At 37.0% G+C, this 25,845-nt stretch overlaps 1 protein-coding gene across 5 annotated transcripts; it reads right to left on the reverse strand.

Annotated features, from left to right (window-relative positions):
* On the reverse strand, positions 599 to 25,754 carry EXO1 (exonuclease 1). Of its 5 annotated transcripts, XR_002436662.1 has the most exons (18): positions 25,599 to 25,754; positions 25,191 to 25,358; positions 23,621 to 23,740; positions 22,625 to 22,748; positions 21,771 to 21,908; positions 21,320 to 21,532; positions 20,621 to 20,808; positions 19,757 to 19,853; positions 17,826 to 18,042; positions 16,901 to 17,153; positions 15,135 to 15,612; positions 14,567 to 14,671; positions 10,499 to 10,692; positions 8,272 to 8,553; positions 7,929 to 8,148; positions 6,435 to 7,420; positions 4,248 to 4,388; positions 606 to 1,289 (listed from the first exon to the last, which is right to left on the reverse strand). XR_002436662.1 is itself a non-coding variant. In XM_021390860.1 (14 exons), exons 2-14 carry the CDS (start codon positions 25,349 to 25,351, stop codon positions 8,412 to 8,414), a joined length of 2,430 nt encoding a protein of 809 aa, XP_021246535.1. In that variant the 5' UTR covers positions 25,352 to 25,358; positions 25,599 to 25,754; the 3' UTR covers positions 7,453 to 8,411. The 5 variants fall into 5 exon arrangements, 1 of the variants encoding a protein (XP_021246535.1); XR_002436661.1 differs by having other exon boundaries at positions 605 to 1,289; positions 7,929 to 8,553; XR_002436663.1 differs by having other exon boundaries at positions 7,929 to 8,553; positions 15,162 to 15,612; positions 25,599 to 25,753.

The following is a 25,845-nucleotide window of genomic DNA, read 5'->3' on the forward strand; positions in this document are numbered from 1 at the left end:
CTGGAGCAAACATATGATATTATCATACCATATCAAAGAGCAAAATGGGTTCAAACACAGTGCTAGGTACACATGATGGCTCCACCACTTGTTCACTTCTGGTATAGTCTAAGATATGGCTTGGAATTCTCTTCTAATCAAGAACAAGAACATCTTCCTCCTACTGCCCAGATACACCCATATTTGGAAACTAAGAGAAGAGACAAAGAACAGCTTCCTTTCATGCTTCACAATGACCCTTGGGGCCATCCAGAACTGGGGCATACGTGATTTGACATTTCTGTTTTCCCATGCCATCTCCAGAGACCAGGACTGCCTTTACATAGAAAAATACCTTGCAGCTGCTCAGGATACAGGCCAATCTCTGGATCTAAGGGGGACAGCTGGCCACTCTAATGGATACCTGGTTTCCCACAGTCCTGAAGTCAAGACATTTCTCTGTACAGAAAGAGTATATTTTTACAAAAGAGATCTGTGATAAGTAATGGATTCTCCTGCAGCACAACTGGAGTAGACCTTTCAATGCACAATGCCACATTTATTTTTGGAAAAACAATAAATAGCCAGTGAGATCATTGTATTGGCTCTGATCATTTCTTTATAATAGGTTATTGCATATATGAAAATACATTATATTACATCCCTTCAGAAGTCAACTTTGTTTTCTTTATAGTTGTGTTACAGTATTCTTTGGGGCCTTTTATGTTTATACCATTCCTTTCTGACTACTACTGTGACTCACTGTAGAGAGGTTGCATAATTGTGCCTTAGCCAGGTTTCACTGCTGATAGTTGTCAAGGTGCTTTCAGGAGTGTTGTCTACTAGTTACAGCGTAAGATTGGGATTTGAGGCACAATTGCTATTTTTGACTCTATTACAGGTTAGCAGAAAAGTGGCTAATCCTCCCACCTTCAATCCTTTATTTTTCTCAATTTTTTAGAAACAAGGACAATACTGCTGACCGTTTCGCTTTGACGCCTGCTCACTGAAAACTCCCTCTGTAAAAGACAGACTTCTGCATTGTTGTAAACTCTCTCTCTCTGTACAACTGTACATGCTGCAGTTAGTATATTCTGTCAAGACAATAAATGCTCCAGAAGACTTGCATCCTCAAGGAGATAAGAGCATATAGTAAAATATAATGCATTAGGTAAAATACAATTGTGATGGGGGTAACACCATCTACCTGACACTTCTGGTGATACCTAGGAGCACTCTGAACAGGAAAGTCCAGCTTCATATTCTGTGACTAGGACCACAGATAAACTGTCCTTATAAAGATCAGGTCTCTGAAAACATAAATGAAGAAAATGTGAGTAGTACATATACTGTTAACTCCTTTCCACATAGGAAGTAAGAAGTTCCAGAGGTTCAGTTTAGGAGTCTAAAACATCCTTTACTCTGTTATTTGCTGGTATTTATAGTTTATAAGATTTTCTTTAATTATATGCATATCTATATATCTCTCCTGGATTGATTATGCCTTGCTTATAGCTACAACAGATTTTCTCATTGAATTTATTATATTCATCCATAGAAATGAGCAGGAATGGAGCAAGAAGATAGGACTGAAGACTCAACTCCAAAACATTCTAAATTACTTAAAGATGGATATAAAATGGAAAAAAAATAAGTTTCCTGTTTAAGGAAAGAAAGATTTGGAACAACTGAAAAGCTATGGTTTGAAAGTCTGAAACTGCATCTTAATTCTGGAAATAAGAAAGTGGCCCAGACTGTACATAGCATGAGCAAAACTCATGCTTCTATTCAGTAACCTACACAAAGACAACTCTCTATGAGAAGATGAGATTGAACCACTATCATCTTCTGAGATTTTCCTTTCGCTATGAAAAATTAAATGAAGACCCACATAAAAATAGAATGCTGCTACTTGTAGTGGAATATATTAAGTTCAGTTTCAATTCAGAAATTAGAATCCTATCATCTCAAGTGGGCATCATCTACTGTAGACATCTATTTAACATAAAAATCACAAAGAGATCCCAGTTTACAAAGTTTTTTAAAAAGGACTTTGAAGTTAAAACATATGTATAGAGCTTACTTGCACTACATAATATTGGCAGGTATTTGCATTTAACATTTAAACTGAAAAACAAATGTAGCCAGAAAACTTTAATAAAACTTTAACAAATCAGCAGTTTTTTCATTATTTCTTTTCCAAACTATATTTCACATTTTCTGCTTTGCCGTAACAGCTTTTCATGCTGTCATTTCATCTTTCTTTAGTCTTCTGTCTAGACTAAACAATGCCAATTCCTTCCACGCTCCCGCCTGCTCCCTCCAGACTGTTGCACATTCTTCTTACTCCCTCCTGGACCATCTCCAGTGGGTCTGTGTTTCTTTTGAATTATGGTGCCCAAAACAGTACTCTGAGCTATACCAATACCTCAAAGATAGTTGAGAAATTATTTTACATATCTTGTGTAGAAAATTCACACCCCAGAATAACTTCGTTTTGCTTAAACATGGTAACACTTGGTAAGTTCAGTGAGCTTTAAACTGATAATTAGCACTTGGAGATGCTCCTTCCTCATGAAAACTGGGTTCAGATACAGATGCATGATCAGGGTTTTAAGGCCAGAAAGTTTTGAATTGTTTCACTTCCTTACGCGGTATATACATAGTATGCTAGTAAACCAGAAATTACCTCTGATTTATAGTACAGAATGTCCCCTATTTACAGTTCCTCTAGTAGTCATGTGTTTTCCAGGGATGGATGGCGTTAATAAAAACAAGTATTACCTGATCAGGTTTCTAGACAGGTAGAGAAATGAATTTGAAAAGAGCTTTTCCAGCAAGAAACAAAGCTCTGATACCTCATATCTCAGGAGTGTTGTTACAAACTATAAGGAGTTAAGCTTATCTTCATGCAACTATAAGTTGAAACACTGGTTTTGTTAAAATACATTGCATTATTGTTAACTTGGACTTCTGGGCTGTTCTTTTTTTTTTCCTGTTTATTGTTAAGATTAATTCCTGTTCAAAAATAAAGACAGAGTCAGACTCATGTTAAAGTGGATTATACCATTAATTTTGAGATATTAGCTTCAGAGATGCAATCAAATTGTCTTACTATATTTTGATCAGTTTTCTTAAGCAGAACTTAGATTGGTTTTAAAGAAAAAAACAATTTAGAAGCATATCTAATGGCAGTGCTAAACTAAATCAATAAAAAAAAGTGTACATAAAAGCTTCCACATTCGTACAAGTGCAACTTTAATATACTCTCAGAAAAACAAAGCAATTTCTTTTGTTAAACCCCTGTTTAACAAACATAAAAGCTTTGGGTAAGATATGTTATGGCACCCAAATTTTTAATACAAGTAGAGATAAACTGTTTTACTTATCTGCCACCCGTATTTCCTCACCAGGAATAATACAGAAAGCTGTCTCTTAGTCCTCATTTTAATTTATTCATTCATTAAACCAGAATTTCTTTTGCTTCTTATGTACTATTTAAGCCAGCAGTGACAAGTGGTGAAAAAGTACTTTGTGAATTGTCTGGAAAACTAAAACTCAAGAACTCTATGTAACAAATACTAAATAATACAAGAAGGTTGGAGTGTTGTAAAGGTCTGATACAGTCTTTGTGATGAACTTTATTCATTTAGAGGGGAAAAAGTAGTTCAGATCCACAGACATCTAGTTTTTTTTGTTGTTTTTTTTCCCTTTAGAGATGCAAATAGGAGACCCCCCTATATGCTGTGCTATCACTGTAATTATCATGTGGTTTGATCCACTGAAATTATCTCCAGCTTACTCATCCTTCCTGTATCTTGACATGAAGAACTTAAAAAGTCAGAAGAAAACTACTGAGTTGCTCGTAATGAGATTGTCTGATCACAAAGAACGAAGGTGGCAGTCAACTGAACGTCAGTCAGACCCATGTTGTTATCTGCCATCTTGTGGATTTAGAACATAAAACATCTTTAAAAAAGTTTTTTCTTGAGCATGGTCATTGTGCATTAGACCAGGTGGAAGAAATCAGACTGTACCTCTCAACATTGCCTGGTGGTAGGCAGCTCTTACAGACCCTAAAAGGTAAAAGATGTGATTTTTTTTTTTTTCCCTCTCCTTTTTCTTCCCCTGCTCCTTCTCACCACCGTACTCTGTGTTATCTGTTAGTGTCATGGAATTTAGGCAAGTGTTACTTAGTTGCCATGTACTCTGATAGACATAAGTGTACTTAACTGCAATCCAAAAATCCATGAGCACAAAATACTCACTGACTGGTGCTTCTCTGAAGAAGACTAGAAATGTCCTCTGTTCTTTACATTCCAGTTTAAAACAAGCAGTTCTCCCTGTGTTAAAAGCTGAAGTTGCAGTCATTCCACCAGGACCAAGCTCTGCTCTCAGATCTGAGATATCTGTCAGAAAATGGTAACAGAACAGAATTCAGCTTCACGTGAGCACAGACCTTCCAATGCCATGTTAAAGGAGATATCACTTCAGAACGCTGGCCCAGGCCAAGTCTGTATGTCAGACACAGGAAACTGAGAAAAATAAGACCAACCATAGAAACCTCCAAAATTATATCATTTTTATAGTGAGAATATCCCTCTTCTCTCTAAACTATGACTGACCTCCAAGAACTAGATTTAAGGCAATACAAATATTAGGGTTTTTTAAAAAATTTTAATTATTTTTTTGAAGTTTCTGAACATTAATGTTTTAGTTATAGGACAATCATACAGCTTGGTTTTGATCAGCTTTTCAGACCACTAACTCTCTTTGCTCAGTGAGTCCAGACTGGGAGAACAGCTTTTTCTGTTTTTAAATACTTGTTGCCTTTTCTTTTTAAAACCAAAATACCAAGAAAAACCACAAACCACAAAACAAAAACAAAAAGTTGAGAATAGAACTAATCAAGATTGCATTTGCTCATCTCTATCAATCGCAATGTTATTTTAGTTATTCTCAGTTATTGCAATGAACTGCAATCGAAGAAAAAAGGTTAGCCAAATCTGCTAATTACTAAAAGCCTTTGCTTGTGATGCAAACTTGGGTGCTAATTGACCTCAAAATCTCCACATTCACATGCATTCACTGACTGCCTTAAGTGAAAATTATCTGCTGAGAGCATATTTGCTAAATTTCACTAAACATTCTACTTATAGCTATTGCTGTTTGTGTCGCATGAATGTTTCTGTGACAGATGCTTTGCTTAACTTCGTCAAAAATTGTAAGTGAGAGTAACAAACAGGACAGCTACGGTCTGGATTTTCACCAACGTTACCTTTTGTCCTAAAAATACTTCTGAATCTTAGCTGATATTTCTATCCTGTATGTAGGAACAACTTTTTCAGCATTTTTATGTATCAGTTAACTAGATTAATTTGTTAATGCATTGTTGATTTCTAGAATCTTCCTAAATCAAAGCACTATGACTCAACTCACAGCAAAGGTACTTACTCATATTCTTTCTTTGATGCATGGTAAGAGTATTTCTATAGTAAAGAAAAAAATTGCTATCACTTATTATGTGATAATCAATTAATGAATGTACAATCTCCAACTGAACGAATTGTATACAATCTATGCTAGGTGTTGAGCCTCCCCATGATGATTTTGCTCAGTTGTTTTCTTTGAGTAGGACTATCCCAGATTCCTGATATTTGAGCACTTGCATGCTGAAGCAAGATCAGGAGAATTAAACATGCCATCTAAATACAACAGAGCAGAATCTCTCTTATCTATGACTTTGATTTCACCGTCAGAACAGAACCCAGAGGTACATAGTAACACAAGAAAGCCACAGGAAAGCAACAAGCGTACACACCTCTGTATTGTTAGAACTAAAGCCTAGGTTATTACAGCCAGATTTAGGTCTGTTACCAACGTGAAGTGACCTCTACTGTTCAGAAAAGAATTTAGCTCCTTTTCTTCCCTCCTACGGAAATAATTTTATTATTCTCATTGCAAAGCACTTTTGGAACAGTTATCAAACAAACGTAAAAGGACAAGAAACTCAGAAACTACATCAAGCATATAGGTATATAAATAATTAAGCCCCCTGGTAATGTAACTGGTAGTTATTTCTTCACTCCTACTGAAAATGTATCTTCTAGCTTCGATATGACTACGTTACAAAAAAAACGTAGCAGACATGAGAACAGGAACACTTTATAAAGTAAATTGCAAGTTTATTAAATACTATAACAACTTTGTTTATACAAAGATTGCAAAGCCCAAGTCTTCAAATACTCTTCCATCCTGTAAACATGATTCTACTACATTGATTTATGAAAGAAAGAATGCATACGGATAGTATCAACTACTGTAATTAGAACAATTTAAGCAGACTCAGCTGAATTTAGGAAAGTCACTTACCAATACTTTCAAAACCATTACTTAATTAGGATGAGCACTGTCATAAGCATTCACTGATACTGAACATTTGTGGTTCAGATTACCTTTTGGCTGAAGGAGTGGCTAGTCAGCACTTTCAGAAGTGAAGCTTGATTAGGCCACCATTTTACAGATGAGATTCACTCTTTTCACAGGATATAGCGATGCCATCCACTTTTTAAGAATATTTTGAAGTCCTGCTGATAGAGTTTATGGAGAATTAAATACGTAACAAATGTCAAATTAAAGCAAACTTATAAAATTCTACCAGCACAAACACATCTCAGAGTGCTATCTGCTCTCACTTATCCCTATTCTTTTCTTCTATCCTCATATCCTCCAGCTTTTTAACACCTGCTTTTTAAGCCAAACTCACCCTCTCTCTCTCTCTCCCCCCCAAGCTTTCTTTTGTCTTTTCATTAGGACCCATTTTACCTCCCTCCTCCTCCTGTCCCATTGTCACCTGTAACAATTTCTGCCATTCTGAAATTTATTCATTTGTTTATTACTATGAAATATTGCCTTGCCTAGAGTCAGTTTGAACTTGGGAAGAGTTTTGCAGAAACTAGCTTACTTATATGTTACTGTGCATCTTTCATAAAGGAAGAAAATATACAGCCAAAGAATTCCATGCTTAACTATAACCCTTACATGTTATTTTATTATATGCTTACGTGAAAAGTAGAAGCATCTATTATATTATAGAGCTCCTTTCTGAAGACGACTCCCCTATAATACGTCAAAACCCAAGACTTCCGAAGCACAAAACAGAAGTTAAACACAAAGTAGACTTCTTAAGACTGTCTGTCTAAGAACATAAAACACAGGAAAGTACTCTTGCATCAATGATTCCCACCATACCTACCACTGAAATAACTCTCCAGCAAGTTGTTACATGTCCTGTGTCTCCTAAGTCATTATATTTTTATATTTTCCAGAGAAGGGTGCATAAGAAAAAAAAAACAAAATGGGGCACATACTTGTGACAAAGTTGTGTCAAAATGTGTACGTGTAATGCCTCCTTTATTTCCTCTGATTCTGTTTGAAGAGGCTAGAGAAGAAAAAGCGGCGGTATTTTCAATAGTTAAACCACAAAATTAGGTAAGGCTGTGTTTGCAGAGAACAGAATTAAAAACAGCAGTACTGTTCATACATGTTGCTTTCATGTCAGAAGTCCTATACTCCTCTTGAAAGTACTTGTCCTTGACAAGTTTGTCTCTTCTGATGTTCCACTAAAGCAGGAATATGTGGCCCCCAGTGAAAGGCACAGGCGAGGGGCAGCTATGCAAAGCAACCTTACTTTTCTCACACAGATAGTAAGTGATGAGAACAACCAATTATTTTTATGTTTTCACTTCAAAATTCCATTTTATCACTATTGACATACTCACAGCAACACAATAATTCATTCTAACCAATAGTTCTGTGGCTGTGAACATGAACATTCATCCCTGTACTTGTAATATTCCCTTCTGCAATTCCCAAGTTATTCCCACCCATGAAGTGGCTGCATCATACATTAAGCACAGAAGGCTAGGCACCGAGAGAATAGATCTCACCATTTAGTGAAAGAAACATCCTTATCTGTGTATAGTGATGACTGAATACTGAAGAGCAGTTTTATTCCTGTCCTGGAGACCAGTTAGGCTCAAAAGGGAAGAAGTAAGAAGCAAGACAATTTTAAAATGGTCTTAAAAATTAAGACATAAACGTATTCTGCTGTTTTCTGCAAAAGTGAAGCCATAGCTGTTGTACGAAGTTCTATCATGGCTGCGTGACCTACAAAAAATGCTCAGGATCAGCTGAAAGTGGTTTGGACAAAACAGTATTAAATTTTGAACAAGAGAACAGAGATCTGAAGGTTTTATTTCAGTCAGTATAAAACTGTACCTTTCAACTCACTTTTTATAAAACAAGATGAGAAATCAGTAAATCAGACTAAAACGTACAGCTAATTTTCAAAGTATCTTTTCTATATTGATGAGGTCTCAAAGAAATTTTGACAGTGATAAAAATGCATTCCATTGTGCACAGTGTACAGTTCATTGGAATATAGCTCTCTGAACATGAGTACGTTCAAGGTGATTGAAGATTTCTTCTTCTGTTTCTGGAGTGAGCTGAATATTATCTTTGATTGGAGACAGCGGGTCTGACTTTTTACAAGAAGGGAGCTTTTCATAGTCTCTGCAGAAAAACAGGGAAAACAAAACCCAAAGTTATGACAGTATCTCTCTACACTCCTGTATGAACACACGGGTTAATTAAGAACTAGACCTCTCATCCAACTACCTTCTCATCCACCACTAAGTCCAAAATAAAAATGCAAGTTTTATGTGCAATTTCACTACCGCTGAACAATTTCACTGAAAGCGATTTCAACCGTTTCAGTTATCCTGTGAATGGAACAAGAGCTATTATTTTCACATCTAAAGTGTGGTATGTACCACATTCTACTCTGGGTTGTATGTGTTTCCTTAACATCCAGGTCTTGTGGAAGACTGTAGCATCGTATATATCTTGTGAATGTTAAGGAGAGAACAGATTAGAGTCCCATGTGATCCCTTTGCTCTCAGACAACACAAGTGCCTGCAGACAATTTCAGAACACTTAAATCTGCAAAAACAGTAAGCAGAGCACTCAGAGCTAAGCTAGTCCCCCTCTCAGGGGGGAAAACCTTTTTTTGAGAAATAATTTAAGAAAAACATCCCTTAAACTAAAGAACAGCTATTTTAATTACATGAAATTAAGCAATATATTCAAAATACACATCTCTGGTATATCACCAGAAATTACAGACCATCAAAAATGTGGATAAAAGTGTGGATGTTGGGGGCTAAGTCTTAAAACCATCCGCAGAGTTAAGGAGCACAGTGCCAGTGTTATTAGGCTCGCTGTCTTATTATGTCTGCATTCCAGTAAATGAAAACACATGACTCCCTAACAATCCTGGTCAGACATTCCCAACTGGAAGCCAAGCAATGCATACACAAACACTGTCACCGCCACTCTGAAACTAGTTCTTAATCTGCATCAAGATGATGAGAAAATAAGATTTCCAAAACTGGTAGTACCAGAAGTAACATATTTTTGAACAGAAAACTACAGCTGTAAACTTATAATAACCTATGTAAGGCCCAAATCTATTACAAATTATTCACACTTAACACACAGGCTCAGTCTCATTTCCATACTAATTGCATTTCAACTTCTTTTTCTTATTTATAGGAGACATCTCCTGCACAATAAGGGACAAACAGTTTTAACTTCAGTTCAAATCAATACACAACTCTTAAATACTGATGTTTTCTATGTTGGTATCTACATAATTTATCAGACATTTTTTTCAAAGTTGAAGTATCCATCTTCTCAGTGCAAAGTGTGAAGTCCCTTTACAATTTGCTTCATGTTAATGAGAATGAAAAACTTCATTAAAAGATATTTATTTGAAGTTGACAGAGATAGTTGAAGTTAGAGAGCTTTGCTACCAGGATTTTTTTACTTCATCCCAAATGGAAACATTATTATTTTTGTTGTTATAAGAAAATAAATCATCCACACAAGGGGAAAAAAACATTTTCTGGTGTGCAAAGAGGCAAGAAGCTCTCTCATAACCAGAGACTTCGTTTAGCTGTGCTTCATCGTCTCACCTCCATTTTGAAAGCAAAACAGACCTAACAAACAGCCATTCCTAAGTGTGAGAGCAATCAAAGTCAAATAAAAACTTCCTTTCAGTCACATTCAGCAACTTTTAGGCTGCTTTTGTATCTAAGCTGAGAAATGCCTTTTAGTATTTGATGTAAAACCTAGAGGCAATAACTTTCATATAAATTACGTTACACTAAGTGCACTACTTCAAATAAATTGATTTTAGCAGAGAGTTCTTTCTGGTTAGTAAGAAAAATGTAATTAGAATTAGAAAGTATATTTACTTCAAATTATAATTCATAGCTATATCGAACAACAAAAAAGTAGATTTGCCTAGGAAACGAAGAACTGTGTGAAAAAATATTCATCTGAAAATGTTCTCCTTATTGTTTCCTCCAAACAGTTCAACACTTCTTTCCTGAAGATTTTTTTCAAGGACTCAAAAGTTTACAAAGTTTTTAAGCAAAAGGTTAAAGCACCTCACCTTTTAAACTGGAAGTTTCTCCAGAGTTCACCAATGGTGGCTTGTAGTCCCAACTTATTTTCAGCATCACAGTGATTTCTCTTTTGCACAGGTGACAGTTTCTTACTTAATCCACTTACTTTAGCTGGTATGAATGGCTTGAGTTTTGTCACAATACGTGACCCCACAGAACTGGATTTGTGTAAACCAGGAACCTGCAACATTTTTAATACCAGAGTATTAATGATCAAAATTAATGATTAAAATAAAAAACTACATGCAGCATAATCTATTCCTAACCATTTAGGTAAAAAAGTGTTTTACATTGTGTTAAAATAATGCAATATGATTTCCCCAACAGCATATATTTAGGTAGCTTCTCTAATCCAAAAATCTTCATCTCACATGGAGATAGTGCAGTTGTAAGAAACCAGCTCTGTATATTTTCGCATCTTAAATGGCTGCAAAAGTATGTTCCCTTGGAATGCTGTTGTAAAAGTTTATTCAATACTTGTTTTCCCAGCTATTCACATGGGAACACAAGAAAAAATTTCAGGTCAACTTTCACAGTTAAGAGAAATCACCATCTAGTATCACTCTCTGGGATATCTGCAATTCAATTTTTCATGAAATATAAGCAGAACAAAGATATCAGTGCAATTAACCCAAGGATTATACCTCTAGTGGTGGTGGGACCTTCTGTACCTGGAACTCAAAGCACTTGTGCTTGGCCAGAACACATCTCAAAGGCAACCAGTCTTAAGTTTTAAGATACTAAGTAAAGTAAGATACACTTCTTCGTTAGATAGCTTATTCTAGATACTAGACAATCCTATTATTAAAAACACAAACCCAGTGTGTTTTTTCCAATTCCCTCATCAGCTTCCAAACACTGATTCTGTTTCTTGATGTTTAAAGCATGTGAAAGTAATTTTGACATTACACAATACCTGCAAATGTTGGTGAGTTTTTTTTTTATTTCATCTCATACCCAACCACAATCTCTTCTATAGCTGTCAATTTTCTAGGGTCAACATCAGACTAACTGGCCTAGAGCTGCTCAGAGTGCTGCTCCCATTCCTTCCAATACTGACACAAGATGAGGATTATTTTTTTCCCCCTACAGAACTTTACACACAAAGGGTACTAAAAGTTTATTTTGACAGTAGAAATACACTTCATACTAATCAGCTAGGCTTGTTTTTCTTCCTGCTTGTAGATTAACACATTTCATACAACAAAAATTAGAACTGTCACTATCTGTTTAATCTCTTCCCATTGAGCATTCCTATGTCTTAACTGTAGAACATCTGCTTCTCAAAGCTACTGGTTGCTAAGTGATCATTCACTTCCAGCCTGTTATTTTTGCCCTTCTTATGATGAGGACCAAAATATAATAATTAAAATGTAATACAGTAGCTGCAAAGGAGATGGTGACTGTCCATAGACGTAAAAATTTTATTTATGTTACAGTTGGCTATATAAAATTAGAGTTTAGGACACGTAAGCTGCATATAATGCCAATAATTTTCTCATTTGGATATTAAAAATGAAGTATTTTGATCTAAACTAATCTTGTCTGTTTTGCTGGATCATTTATAGAAGATAGCACACCTCTGCCTACTTCAGCTGCTTCGGTTAGATAATGCAAATATTTGTTTGAGAGGAGAGTTATTTGTTATTTAGCACCTAATTTTTTATTTATTTTTTTAAATATACAATAGATGATAAAGTCTTCTTCAAAGATCTCCTACATCAGCTCTTTCCAAAATGACACCATGTTTTGTCCCACACTCTCACCAGACACACTTCATATACAGTTTTCTCTTAATTAAAATGATGCTATTTCTACCTGAATGAGCTATGGATATCTCTGAAGACCAAATAGAATTTTGGGAAAAAAAATAAGCGTTCAATATTTGTACTTGGAAGGAGAGTACTGAGATGAAGAAAAATAAAGCTTAAAAGCCTTTACTTCATAGTTTTCATGCCGTTTATCACCACAGCCTTTCTGCAACGAACTTACCTATAATCATTTATTTTTGTGATATTGAAGCACATCAGAGCTACAAGTTAAATTAACTAACCCCAAATTAGGCAAAGATGCATGTCCAATACACACTAAAAAGCTTAAAGTGAGAGTGAATTCCTTTCTCTTTGTTTTGCTAACGTTAGCTTCTTTATTGAGCTCACACTAACTTGTGAGAAAATGAGAAAAAACACAGGCAGCTGGGATGCCCTCACAGAAATGAGGGTGTCCTCCAGAACTCATTTATAGGCATAGACTAGAAAAAAAGCTTCCATAAGCTTTGGTATTTGAATTGACCAGCTATGCACTTAACATTCTAGATTGGAACCATGACAAAAGATGATAACTTCCCCAGATTGCCTCCCTAAATTATTAGACTTCCCTAGAGATCAGCTATGTTATTCAACACACACAAAAAAAAAAATCAGAATAATTTTAGTTTTAAGTGATTAAATGTGTCTTTGCTAAGTCCAGAGCTCACTACTCATTTCGTTATATTCTAGGGTAAGCAAAGATCTCCCTTATTTTACGCTTCCAGTAAGTAAACCTAAAGGGAAACTGAGCCAGTAGCAGCATTCATCTCCACCCCATTGCTTCACTAGTGGTGATTTGTTCCATTTGTCTCAATGGAGGTACAATTCACAAGAGCTTGTGCATGTGAGTGAGCCAGACTAACCAATCCAACATGACAACCTCTTGGGTTTTATTGCCGAGTTACTTTTTAGTCAGATCAGTTTTCTAGTCTCACTGATTTTTATTGCTGCCAGCTCATAAAGGTAGCAGAGCAAATGCATGGCTAAGGAAAGGAGGGGAACAAAAAAAAAAATCTCTCTTAGTAGTCTGCTTTTAAATAACCTAACTTACATTGTGGACTTCCAGTAGAACTGTGTTGCCCGAAGAGCCCCAGACATCCTGAAGATTATGTTCAAATGACGTGCACACTACCTCAGTACTCCCACATACCAAGAATTCCCCAATACTTAATATATTCATTTTCCAAATATCTTTAATGCAAGAACTTATTCTTTAAGCAAACCACATTAAACACATTATTAAAAATGGTCATACAACTCTGATCTCAAGATGATTTCAGTTCATTGCTTAGCTTTGTTGAAGAGAATCGGGCAAAGTGTTATTCTAATGAATAAGCACTAGTTTTCATAAACAGGTCTTCCAGAACAAAGCTGGAATTTAAATCTTTAGCATAGAAAGTATGAGAATAACCACAAGATGTCACCATCGTACAACATGCACAGTACTCTTGCTTTGCAAAGAAGCTTCTAATTTTCAGTCTCACTGTCTATGGGAAAGAAACTAGCAGGGGTGTACATGAAAGAACAAAAGCGACTTCCTTTAACTTTTGAATCTTCTAGCCAATTCCAATGACAACGCCTAAGGAATTAAAGAACTCTCAGATGTTAAGGTCTTAGAAGCTTTGTAAAGTAGACAGGTACAGCTCTTAAAAGTGGCATGAAGACAGGGAATGCAAGTTCATTCTTAGACATATAACAATCACATATAAGACAAGTTATGGGCACTCTGCAGGAAAAGTAACCAAAATGTGGGCTGTGAAGGAAAACTGAGCATTCTTGACCAGTTCAATGTCAAACATTGCCTATAACTAAAACAACTAAGCAAAGAAGCTTGTTAAAGCTTTTTCAGGTTTCTAAATTAAAACACACTTTCTAGCTGAAGGGCAGGAGGCTGCTGAACTACTGGACTCATCCATACAAGCAATGAAATGAGGCTGTATCTTGTGTCTTTACCTGAAATGACTGCAATTTCCATTCTAAAACTTACATTTTCAGCAAGAGGAAAATAAAGAAGCTGTTTTTTTGCGTTAGCTGGGCTTCTTACTAAGAAAATTGCAACCACACCAGTCATAGTGGTTGCCTGGAAATATTTCCATCTCAGCTCTGATAAAGACGAGTAAGAGAGCAATTTTCTCTTGTTAACAGGCACATGGTTACACTGAAAGTTCTAGAAAAAAAACTAGTAGACTGTAAAAACTCATTTTCTGTGTTCAGTAGAACTAATAGTAAAATTAAAGGAATCCTTACCTTGATCTTTGCTACCATATTCTTTCTGTCAGCGTGAACAGCAGAAAATACTGGAGACCCCTGAGTACATTGTTTATCAAACAGTTTTGAATTTGAGTCAGATTCCTTCAAAGAAAAAAGGAATTTTGCTTTAAAAATACTTTTTTACATTGTGTGTATATCTATATATTTATATCTAAATATCTACACTTTATAAGGTATGTTTTCAGCAATTCTAAGAACCTATATAAAATCCTTAGTATATTTTCAGCAAGAAACAGTAGGCTGAGACACAAGTTCTCTCAGAGGACTTCTTCACAGACTTAAAAAGCTGAGAACAAGAGGTAGCCTACAACTGCAGTGTCGCAACTCATTGCAGTAACAGCAATGAAAAGAATAAATAACAGACTTGATTTAAGCTAGTAAGTCAATCCATACTACACAACTGCAGCAAACACCAAAAAGTTTTGTGCATTGAAGTTATATAATCAATTGGGTATAAATCAAAGAAGGAGAACCACACCATTCACACAGATTTCTATCTTAATAAAAAAATGTAAGCAAGGGTTGAAAAGTCTAGCTTTCTTACTTTTGTGTCTGAATTGTTGTTAGATACCTGTAGTATTTTTGAAGACCCCAAACTGCAATCTGGTGGCTCAAAAGACTTTTGAGACTGGGAGGAACACTGCGGTTCTATTAAGGGAGAGGACTCTCCATCTGATTCACCACACATAGCTCCACTCTCTGCTTGTACCCCGTTAGTGTCATCTGCCTGGGATGCCATGCAGTTGTTTCTCTGCTGGTGAAACTGCTGTGAAAATACAGTATGAGACGGACCAGGATTTCCTGAATGATTTCCAAGGATGCTAAGCCACTGGAAGCAACTTTTCTGTCTTTCTCCAGGAAAGAATGTGACAGTCTTTGCTTTTTCAGTTTCTAAAAGTGGAGAATCATCTTCAGCTACATGTTTTACCTCCTCTTGCTTGCAATCCTCCTCAACATCTTGAATTATATCACTGTCATCCTTTGCTTTAAAACCAAGCATATCTGTATCATTGCAGAAAAACCTAAACAAAAAAAAAATAACAATTATGCTTAGTAAAGATGAAATAAACAAAAAAGTAACTGCAAGTGCATATTTTGTCTCCAAAACCCTACCCGATTTGATTTTTGAATTGCACTTGAAGACATGGTTTTGACCTCGGGCAGATCACCATGGTTTTAATTCTCTAGTCCTTCATGAAGGCATTTAAAAGACAATAGTAAGATTATTTTATGTTTCAGAAGGCAAAAAGCATCTGTAAACACACCATTCACTGTGGGGCTAATAGGCCCCTCTTCTGAAAGAGAGAAACTAGAAATTATACAAAATTTAAGAAAAATATTATTATGAAGCTAAATGATAATGAAACTCTTCTGAGCTTATTGAGAAATCTAGAACCTATCTGGCTCTTTTCCTGCTATAGCAGGAGCTCTTAAGAGTGAGTACTAGTCAGATTTCCTCCCCTCCACTTTACACAAACTGAGCATTTATTTAGAGGAAAGCCTGCCATCACTGACAACTCCTAGCTTTTGATGAAACTGGACGTCCAACTTAGGGAAGGTATGAGTTAAAGAATATCAGTATTAAGACAGTTTTATAAAATTATACCTCTGACATACGCAAATCTTCAGATTATTCAAGGTAAAAAATATGAGACAGATCAGTGACACTCATTTGTAAAAACCAGTTTGAACAGCTGTGGTCAAACGCAACCAGCCCCCCCCAAAAAGAAAAAAGCCACCATCAAAAACCTGAGAAACCCAAAGTCCCTCTTCTCAAACTGTTGTTGGAGAAATAAAAAACATTATCAGAACAGAATTGGGTAAGAAGTGGTGTATCATACAGTATTAACCACGTACAGCTTCATTGAAATAAATAAGCAAAAACTCAGTGAAGATAAGTCAATATACAAGTAACTGACTATGTATTTGGCAAAAGCAGATATATTCTTTTTCCCTTGTTTATATATACATACATATATATTTAAATGAGTTGTCATACGAAAGTAAACTACAGTCAACACCTAGATAATTGATACGTGGAGACTACACTATTGGGTTGTCTCACAGCCTTCATTTCTGCAGTTAAAAAAAACTTAACACTTTTTTATTATCTACCTATGTACCTCATACTGCACGTTTAGCACAAGAAGTTGTCCATCTCAGCTGAAACCACAAGTGCATTGATATAGTTGCATAAGAAGGCCTAAAGCACCATTTTTTTTTTTTTCTTTTTCAGTATTCACATTATTTCAGTAACCATGATACCAAATAGTATCTTGCTATTCATCGAAACACACGATGCAAGCGTACCTGCTTCTTGTTCCTGGAACAACCACAGCATCCGTCTGCTTGTTTTTCCTTTGCAGAAAGGAAGCAAATTTATTTCTAACTCTGGGCAGAGAGTTAGAGCTTTCTTTAACAACAGAATTCCCTGAAGAATCAATGCTTTGTATTGCAGAAGTGCTCTTTTGTGATTGACCATCTTCACCACTCTCCTTGAATTTTTTTGCTTTTGAAAATGAATATTGATTCAACAGATCTCCATCTGAGAGTTCTTCCAAATCTAAAGACAATTTAAGAATCACTGCAGAAGCTTGTTCTAGAACTAACCAGTTATGATAGAAATGAACATTACATTATTTATCCCTACTGCCTTAAAAACTGTTCTCGACATTATGGTTCAGAAGTTGTTTTTACTGTTGCTTTGTATTACATAAGCCTAAAGTAACTTACTTGGGAAAGGTAGATGAAGGGAGGGCCTAACAGTTGAGATTAAGAAGAACACACATTATAGTTTCAACACCTTGAAAGCAAACTTTGCTTTAAGTCAAAAGGCATGCGTCTAATAAACTAATAAAAGAATTTCAATAAACTAAAGAGCAGGAAGACTGTCAAGAGAAACAAAGGTGAAAATGAAATTCTAGTAGCATAAACAGAAAGGAGAATGCAAAAAAAGAGGAAATACAGAGAAAAACATACCAGGTGAAGCACAGTGGAAACAGAGAGCTTCTTCTGTTAAAAGCCCATAGACTATTTCAGCCCAGATGGCTACAGTGATATACGAGACAACACAGCTGGGATCTACAGCTGGGAGACAACTGGACTAAAGCGTACCAAGGCAAGAGAAGTGAGCAGCACAGTGTTGGCAGGGTACAGAAAACTTGAAAATTTTCTACACAGCCAAATCTCAGCTCTGATAGACTATTTTCATTCTGTTACTCAACTAAAAACATACCACTTCTTTGCCTTTTTGCGAAGAGCTCTTTGCCTGGAAGTTTTAACCCTTTGATACCAATTATCTTCTCAATGCCTTTGGTTGTTGATTTCTCTGGTAAGTGAGTTGTATGAGGAACATCATCCGTACTAGGGCCAAGCTTGTAGTCTTTGCTCCAAATGCTATTTACACGATTAGCATGTTTGTCATTCCAGCCATGACTTCTTTGCTGCATAGGCTACAAAAAAAATAAAAATGAGAAATAGGCTCATAAATTTGCCTTCCAAATAAGATTTCCTCATTTAGATAAGAACATTTTGACACTTACACACCTATTGTTGACACAGCTACTCTACAGAAACATTTTCTTCCCATATTTCTTACACTTACCTGACAAATTCTTTTCCTCCTGTGCTGCCATGACTTCTTTATTCCAACATGGCATAAGTGGCTAACTGCTCTTCCCAAAATTAGAGGCTTAGTTATTACTTCTATTCAATAGAATAATTTTGCAAAATATTTTCCCTCATCATTGAATTTACTTGGAAGAAATATATTCTCCAAATAACTTAAAAAAAAGCCTCAATTAGTTACTTCAGTAAACAAGATTAAGGTCTTACAAAAAAATGCTGGAAGTAAAATAAACACAACAGTCAAATGCTCTAAAAAGTAAGGTTTTACTTGTACAGAGAATGAGAAGAATTTGTATGCTACAGGTCACCTAATTTAGGCTCATCTTCTCCAGATACCCGATATCAATGTTTAGCTAACATAACTTACTTCAAGTCTCTACTGTAAATTGAATGAATACAGTCATGTCAGGAAAGAAAATCCCCCAAGCCTCACAAATCACTTAAGGATCTCCATTAACAGCTTTCTATTCACTAGGAATTAATGTTTCTACATCTATCCATACTTATGTTCACTAACAGGCCCATAAAAGAAATAAGAAAAAAAAACTGAAAGCACACCAAACTCCTAGTAAACACAGAAGATTGTGCATTTGCAGAATTAAGTCTTGGTTGCACAACTATTTACTTATGTAGTTATTTTATAATTTTAGATCAGAAGCAAGTAGCGCATGATGGAAGAATCCAGCCAGGATTATTCCAAATGTAACCAAATCATTCATTTCTTTTCACCACTTTAGTTGGTGTTTAATGTGTTCAAGGGCCATCTAGGTCACAGTATTTTTCTGCTTACTTTTTTGGAAACTGCAGAGAATTTGAAGCAAAGCAAAGAGCTACGCAACGCTAGGATAAGAAGGTGTCCTCAGACCATTTTGCCATTGTCAAAATAAGCACAGCAACTCAAAAGACTAACAACTAGAACAAAGGACTACAGTCAGATAAGCAATTAGAAGGCATGCATTACCAGATCAGTCAGAAAACAACAACTCTTAAAACCATACCTTTGTATTTACATTTTCCAGCATCTTTTAGATGACATGCTCTAGAAGGCTTTACTGGTTGTAACTGTTAAATTTCAGTTCTCAAGTGCCATAAACACAGTTTACTTTGTGTAAGACTCTTTCCCTGGATTAGAGCTTATAAAATTGCCTGAATGCATCTGCATCTGGCATTACCTGGTGGTCTCTTTAATGACTAGGTCAGTTGTAAAGTCACAACAATAACTACTGGCTTAATTGTTTTCAAAAGCCTCACAACAGTGATTACTGAAGATGCTGCGAAAGTTTGTAGACTAGATGTCACTTGTACTTCAAAGAAATATTAATATTCTTCTCATGGTCAGAATTTAAAGAGTGACAGTTTTACACTGGATCGCTCTTTGTATCATACTTCTTCATACGCTTCTGGGAACATACAATTTCTGTACTAGCAGAATAGCTTTCACTGTCAAGTCAGTTATGGATAACAGTCAGTTGTGTTTTTCCATCAGTGTTCAAACCTGTGTTATCACCTCAGTATGTAATTTTAGAACAAAGTTGTTACCTGTGCAGTATCAGGGTTATAGTTATCAATTTGTTCCATCGTATCAATATCAATGTTCCCAAGGGCAATTTGAAAAGCAGTACTATCTCCAAAGTGTCTGTACTCATCATAGTAAAGGAAAATATATCAGAATAGAGTAATAAATGAACTGTAGCACTGAAGTTAGAACAGCTATTTCTGAATTTGTGATATAGCATTAACCACGTATATGGATACTAATAGTTATGGCTCAACATGATGTGACAAGTCATAATACATCTGCAGTGCTTGGCACACTAAGCAAGCCCACAGGTAAGCATTCAATCATTGAATTGAAGTCATTGGAAAAAAAATCACCACCCAACTCCTTCCTGGCATCTGCAAATGACAGATTAGCCAGCCTGAAAAACATACAAAGCTAGCAACTACTTAAACAGTCCTCTCTCCCTTTGTTCTCTTCATTTTCCATGATGAAATTTACGACAAGTAGCAAAATAATACTTGTTTAGTAGGGAGATGTATCTGGTAAAACAGGGAATGTTAGATTATATACTCATAGCAAGAATTCAAGTGACAGATTACAACACAGAACACAGGCACAAACTAACAACTGTTAGAGTTTTTCCATGACTGAAGAATAACCTGTACTTAAGGAGTTGTTTTCTACATTAAAAAAATAGCAGCTACATAAAATGATAGGTCTTTTTTTTATTACTCAGTCATCCACTGTGCTAAAAAAAAAACACCTTTGTAAGCCTCTATAATTTATAATATTGCAGAAAAAACAGGATTTAGCCAATAGTAGAGGTGCAATGAAAAGCAACGTAAGACACCACAACTGTTCATGGTTAATTTTGACTCCCAGTTTCAATACCAAAAGGATACCGTCCTGCATAAATTAGTGTTTCTGGATCAATATCATCAGCATAATCATTCAGAGGAACTAATTTTCTCTTGATGGGATCAAAAACCAACTGATATAGAAATGTATTATTGGCTCGTGTGAAACCCTGTATGTATTCTTCTGATACAGTTATATTCATCTTCAAGTAGTGTCCCATTTTCTTAATAACCTGTCCAAAAAAAAAGAAAATTATTGCATTTGAACAAATAACAGAATTTCATGTGTGCCTTCACAAGTATTATTCCAAGCCCTTCTGTCTTTAATTAATCAGAATTTCTATTTTAGCACATAATAGAAACATTACGTGAAGAGAAGAAACACAGTTTCTTCAAAAAACTCAAAGAGTTAAAAGGCAATTACATTTCAATTATTAGGTATCTTTGTCTTTAAATGTAGAATGCGTTCCGTTACAAAGACCAGCTTAAACAAGAGAGATAAAGTAGGAAAAATAGCGTTGCGCATTTTTTCTCAATTCCAGCTGTTTATAGTCACATAACAATCACAAGCCAACACTTCATAAGTCTTCTTGTCCAACAAATATCTCCAGCACAGGTCAAAATACTGTAGACCATTCTTCTTAAAACAGAGAAAGCAAAGAACCATTCACATTTTCCATTTAGTGTTTTATATACAGAGACATAAGCTCCCAAATAGCCAACACAAAGTTAAACCCAGATTACCTTTATAATATCTGGATTGTTAGCTAATTTTAGTAACTTGCATGCTTTAGCTAACCCAATTCCATGAATTGATGAGAGGTAGTCACAACCAGACAGAATACACATGTAACGGAACTTCTCTTCTGTGAATATATTTCCGAGCTGCTTGCAGTTTCCTAGCCGAGTTTGATCTATCTCCAGTCCATTTCCAAATTTGTCAATTTTCAAAAACACCTGGAAATTAAGAAAGTGAAAAAATAACTTTCACCAACATAGGCTCATTGTTCCATTCCTACATAAGCTACCTTATTGCACTTGGTGGAAATAACAGAGGTGAGTGCTATCCTTGTCCCTTCCATTTCCCCAGTTTACTGTAATGGATAATGTTATGTGTCAAATACATTCAGCAACTTTCAACTCCACTTTTAAGATATCACTGAGAATTAAGGGTTATTAGTATTTTCTTCCATACCTTTTTACATCCAAAAGCTAAAAGATCAGAATCTTCTGTAATTATGGCCTGAACCACGCCAGTCTTATTAAGGTAAGCCAACTGAGCATCAGCTTCATAGGGAGCAACAACACAATCAACTCCCCGAGCTCGTGCAGCCTGTACACAAACAGGAAACATACAAGCCTTTAGTAACCTTTTTCTTTACCTATCTATAGCCCCCACCTGCCCCTCTCTTCCCACCCCCCACCCCTCCCCTTAAAGCCCCATCTTTCATGTTTAAAACCTAAGTTCCAAGGAATTTACGGTTGGTTTACAAATCAGCCTCTCCAGTGCTGGCACATAACATTGTACACACTGATCACAGCTGCAAGCTTCACACTCCTGCACAGTACATTCTGGACTAAGAAAACAGCAGTAGGACACATAATATATTATAATATAATATAAAATAATGTAATATATATATATTTAAGAAAGATCCTATGCTTGCAGTGGAAGAATGGCAAAGGAACCTGGAAAGGTTTTTAAGAAGCCAGAATTTTTTCCAGGAACTTCACTGAGGTGGAAATCTAGAAAATTTTGAAAATTCAAGATGCTACTGAAGTCAGTTCATGGCTTTTAAAAGAGCTGTATTTAAATTGACAAATCACTATTATTTATACAGCTGGGCATAATAAATCTGAAGCAAAGTTAACCACGTCTAACATAATCCAGTGTATGCTGTAGACTAACAAGAGGAGGTACAGGAAATATTTTTCTTTCCTACGTAGATGAGGCAGCACTGTAATAGTACAAAAGCAGAACAAGACACTCTACTTACTGCACTGATTTTTTGTTTGATACTGTTCACCTCAGCATCACTGACAACTTACTTTAATGACTTCGTGAGCCATAGCATGCGTAACATTTACACTGCGAGCAAAACAGTCCCTTGCTTCTGAAAATTTCCCTTCCCGAAACAACTGCTTTCCTTTCAGTAGATTGGCTTGACGCTTTCTGAAAGAAAAATATCCATCAGCCTCTGAATATTTTTTTACTTAGAAGGACCAGGAGATAGTGATAGGAAAGGCAGGAAAGTTGCTTTGCAGTTGAACATGCACCAAATCCATTCTACTGTGCAAAGTTCCAAATATCAGAATAAATGCAAGCTACTATATCACAAAAGACACTGAGACTGGCATGGTGAAATACACTGTGAGAAAACCAACAACTCCAGCTGAAATCAGCAGTGAAAAAGAGTTGCACTCATAATCAGGATGCAGTAAAATAAGTATAATGGGTTTCAGGAGCATCTGATGTCAGATGCTCACTGGTTTAGAGAAGAGAAGGCATTATTTACTTAATTTCAAGTATTGGAAATTGTTTGCACCACACTCCAGGAAACATATGCTCCACAATAACTGATACACTGCAACATTTCAATGAAAAATCCTCAGAGCTTCTGTAAGATGTACAGTTATGTAGGACTCGAATCCAAAGCTGAAATAGTTTTTCCTGATTATTTGCAAAGAATGATAAGTAAGGTGGTATTAATTTTAAATAAAGTTATATTATGTAAGAGTATTTTTGTCCAGGTAGATCAGTCAGGTTGGATGAACTGAAAGGCTTTAACACATTACAGGAAACAGTGCTCAGTAGTTTACTTCCTTCCTCTCTAAAAATGCTTTCATTTATGAAACACATTTCTATTTTTGGAATTAAATCTCTAGGAAGATGTTTGTACAATTTTAAGTGTAAATTTAATGAAGTTAAACTATATTGCGGGAAAGATCACTAAAGATCACTGCCTAACAAGTCTGAAGTTTTTCCAAATTTGAAAATGGCCTGTGGTGTTAAACATACTGCTGTGCTGGCAAACCAATACTTACTCTCGCCGGGCCTTCTCCACTTCCTTTTTAGAAGGTAAGGTGCATCCATCAAATACCAAAATTGGTTTAATTCCAAACGAGAGGAGCATGTCAACAAGTTTCATGCAGAAAGCTACGTAGCTGCATCAACAAGAGGGAAAAAAACCCACTTTATTGATCAAGGATCTTAACAGGCTTTACATCTTTCCTGTACCACAGAAAGATTAAGAACACATGAATGCCCTTCTTTAATAAATAAATGCTTCATCTCCCAGCTTAGCGCTGAGCGGACTGCTCTCTACTATTGCACAAAATGCAGTAAGAATTCAAGCAGCATTCAGCTGACTCTGCTACAATAGATTGCAAGCGCTCTACATTACCTTTCCCTGAAGCCTTTTTAAAGTTGCATTAAGTGCACTTTTGTAGAGCGATGGGGTGTGATACCTCTAACCATAGAGCTAACAATTCTCACTCAGATGGTGGGCATGTGCTACAGATAGACACGTAAATATATCCTCCTACCCAAAAAATACAGGCACGCTACTGAAAATATTCAGAGATGGGACAGTTACCCAAAGTGCACTAAAAGTAGAGCATAGACCAGGAGGCAATCCTCCACTGCCTTCAGAGACCAATCCTTCGTAAAAATATTTGCGGGTGATTCCAGACTTCACGTACTTCCTCAGACCTCTCATCTCCTCACCTGTTAGTTCTATAGATCTGTACAACGGGATCATTTCATCAGCAGCACACAACTAAGATCTACCAGCAAATATAATTCAATTTGTTTTAAAGCATGCAGGGGATCTCTACACTACTGAGACAGTGCCTACCTAAGATTAATGATCATAGGTCCATGAAGAAAGATTTATTTTTCCCCTCATTAAATAGATATAGTTAATAAGTTCAACTATCCTAAAGCTCTCACTGACAGTTCACGTTTTTCCTGCCTGTCAGTTTCTTTTTAAGTGAAGTATATCTTCTCTCAGAATTCAACGGGATTTCTACAATTTTCAAAGACAAGCAGCAGCAGAGCTGAATGAAACTCTACAGTTCTTCTTACCAACAGAAGAAAGAATTAAAGCTTTGAATCAGTTTGTAATCAGCGCTCTCTTATCTCCAGACAAATACTTAATCAAAATCTCATGAATGAAGTTTAGACCAGACTAGCTAGCCTTTTTATTTCTAAAGAGAAAAGAGAAAAAAAAAATTAGAAGAAAATCTAAAACGAGAGTTCAACTCAGTTTTCTTGAGAGGACAAAGGACAAGGATTCAGGCCAACCTGACCTACGCTACAAAGCTGGACTTGAAGCACAGCCGCAGTTTTTATTCGTGTCCTTCCTCAGAAACGGGGCTACGTAATGGAAAAATCCAAGTTGCAGACAAAGAGCTACTGTTACTAAAAATGTAACATACCAAGCAGGAAAATCAATAAAATAGTCCGCGAAAGATACCTTGCTCAAAGCACGAGGCACGTGCCTATCAGAACTGAACTGAACCTGCTTTAACTTCGCTTTTAGCTCAAGAACTCCCAGGTCAGCGAGGCCTCATCTTGAGGAAGGGCCGGGATTGAAAGATTCCCGTGACTTACTGGTCCGTCGGCTCTCCCCTGGCCAGCTTCTCGGCGCAGGCGTAGGAGCCTTTGTGCAGCCAGCAATACGCGTCCACGGCCACCGCCTGTCCGCGGTACTTCTTCACGTGGGCGGGCTCCGCCGCCTCCTTGATGAACTGCAGCAGCCCCTGAATCCCCATGGTGCGGCTACGGGAGGGAAAACGCGCGGCGTTAGCGCGCCCCGAGCTCAGCCTCCGCGTACGGAGGAGGCGGCGGGCGGTGCCGGGCCGGCCCAGGGCAGCGGGCAGCCGCCATCGCGCCCGGTCGAAACCCCCCACCCAGCTCCCCAAGGCGACGCAGAGCCCTCGAGCGGCCACTTAAGAACAAGGCCCGAGGCGGCTGCCCCAGCCGCAGACGCTCCCGCCACTCCGCCGCTGCCGCCCCTACCTCGGAGGGGACCGAAGGAGAGAGGGGGGCAACGGTCCCCAACTGCCGCGGGCCCTGTGCGCCGCTACCTCGCCGGAGAGAGGGGAGGAGAAGAGAGGCCCAGCGTCGCCCCGCTCTGCCGCCCCGCGCCGCACTCAGCCGTAGCGCGCGACCGCCGCCTCAGGGCTTTCAAGCAGCGCGCGCTCTGCGCTGTGGCCCCGCCCCCGGAGCAGACTACAAATCCCGGCGTGCTCCGCGCGGGCGACGT

The sequence above is a fragment of the Numida meleagris genome, chromosome 3 (genome assembly GCF_002078875.1).
Source record: "Numida meleagris isolate 19003 breed g44 Domestic line chromosome 3, NumMel1.0, whole genome shotgun sequence".
Classification (NCBI taxonomy): domain Eukaryota; kingdom Metazoa; phylum Chordata; class Aves; order Galliformes; family Numididae; genus Numida; species Numida meleagris.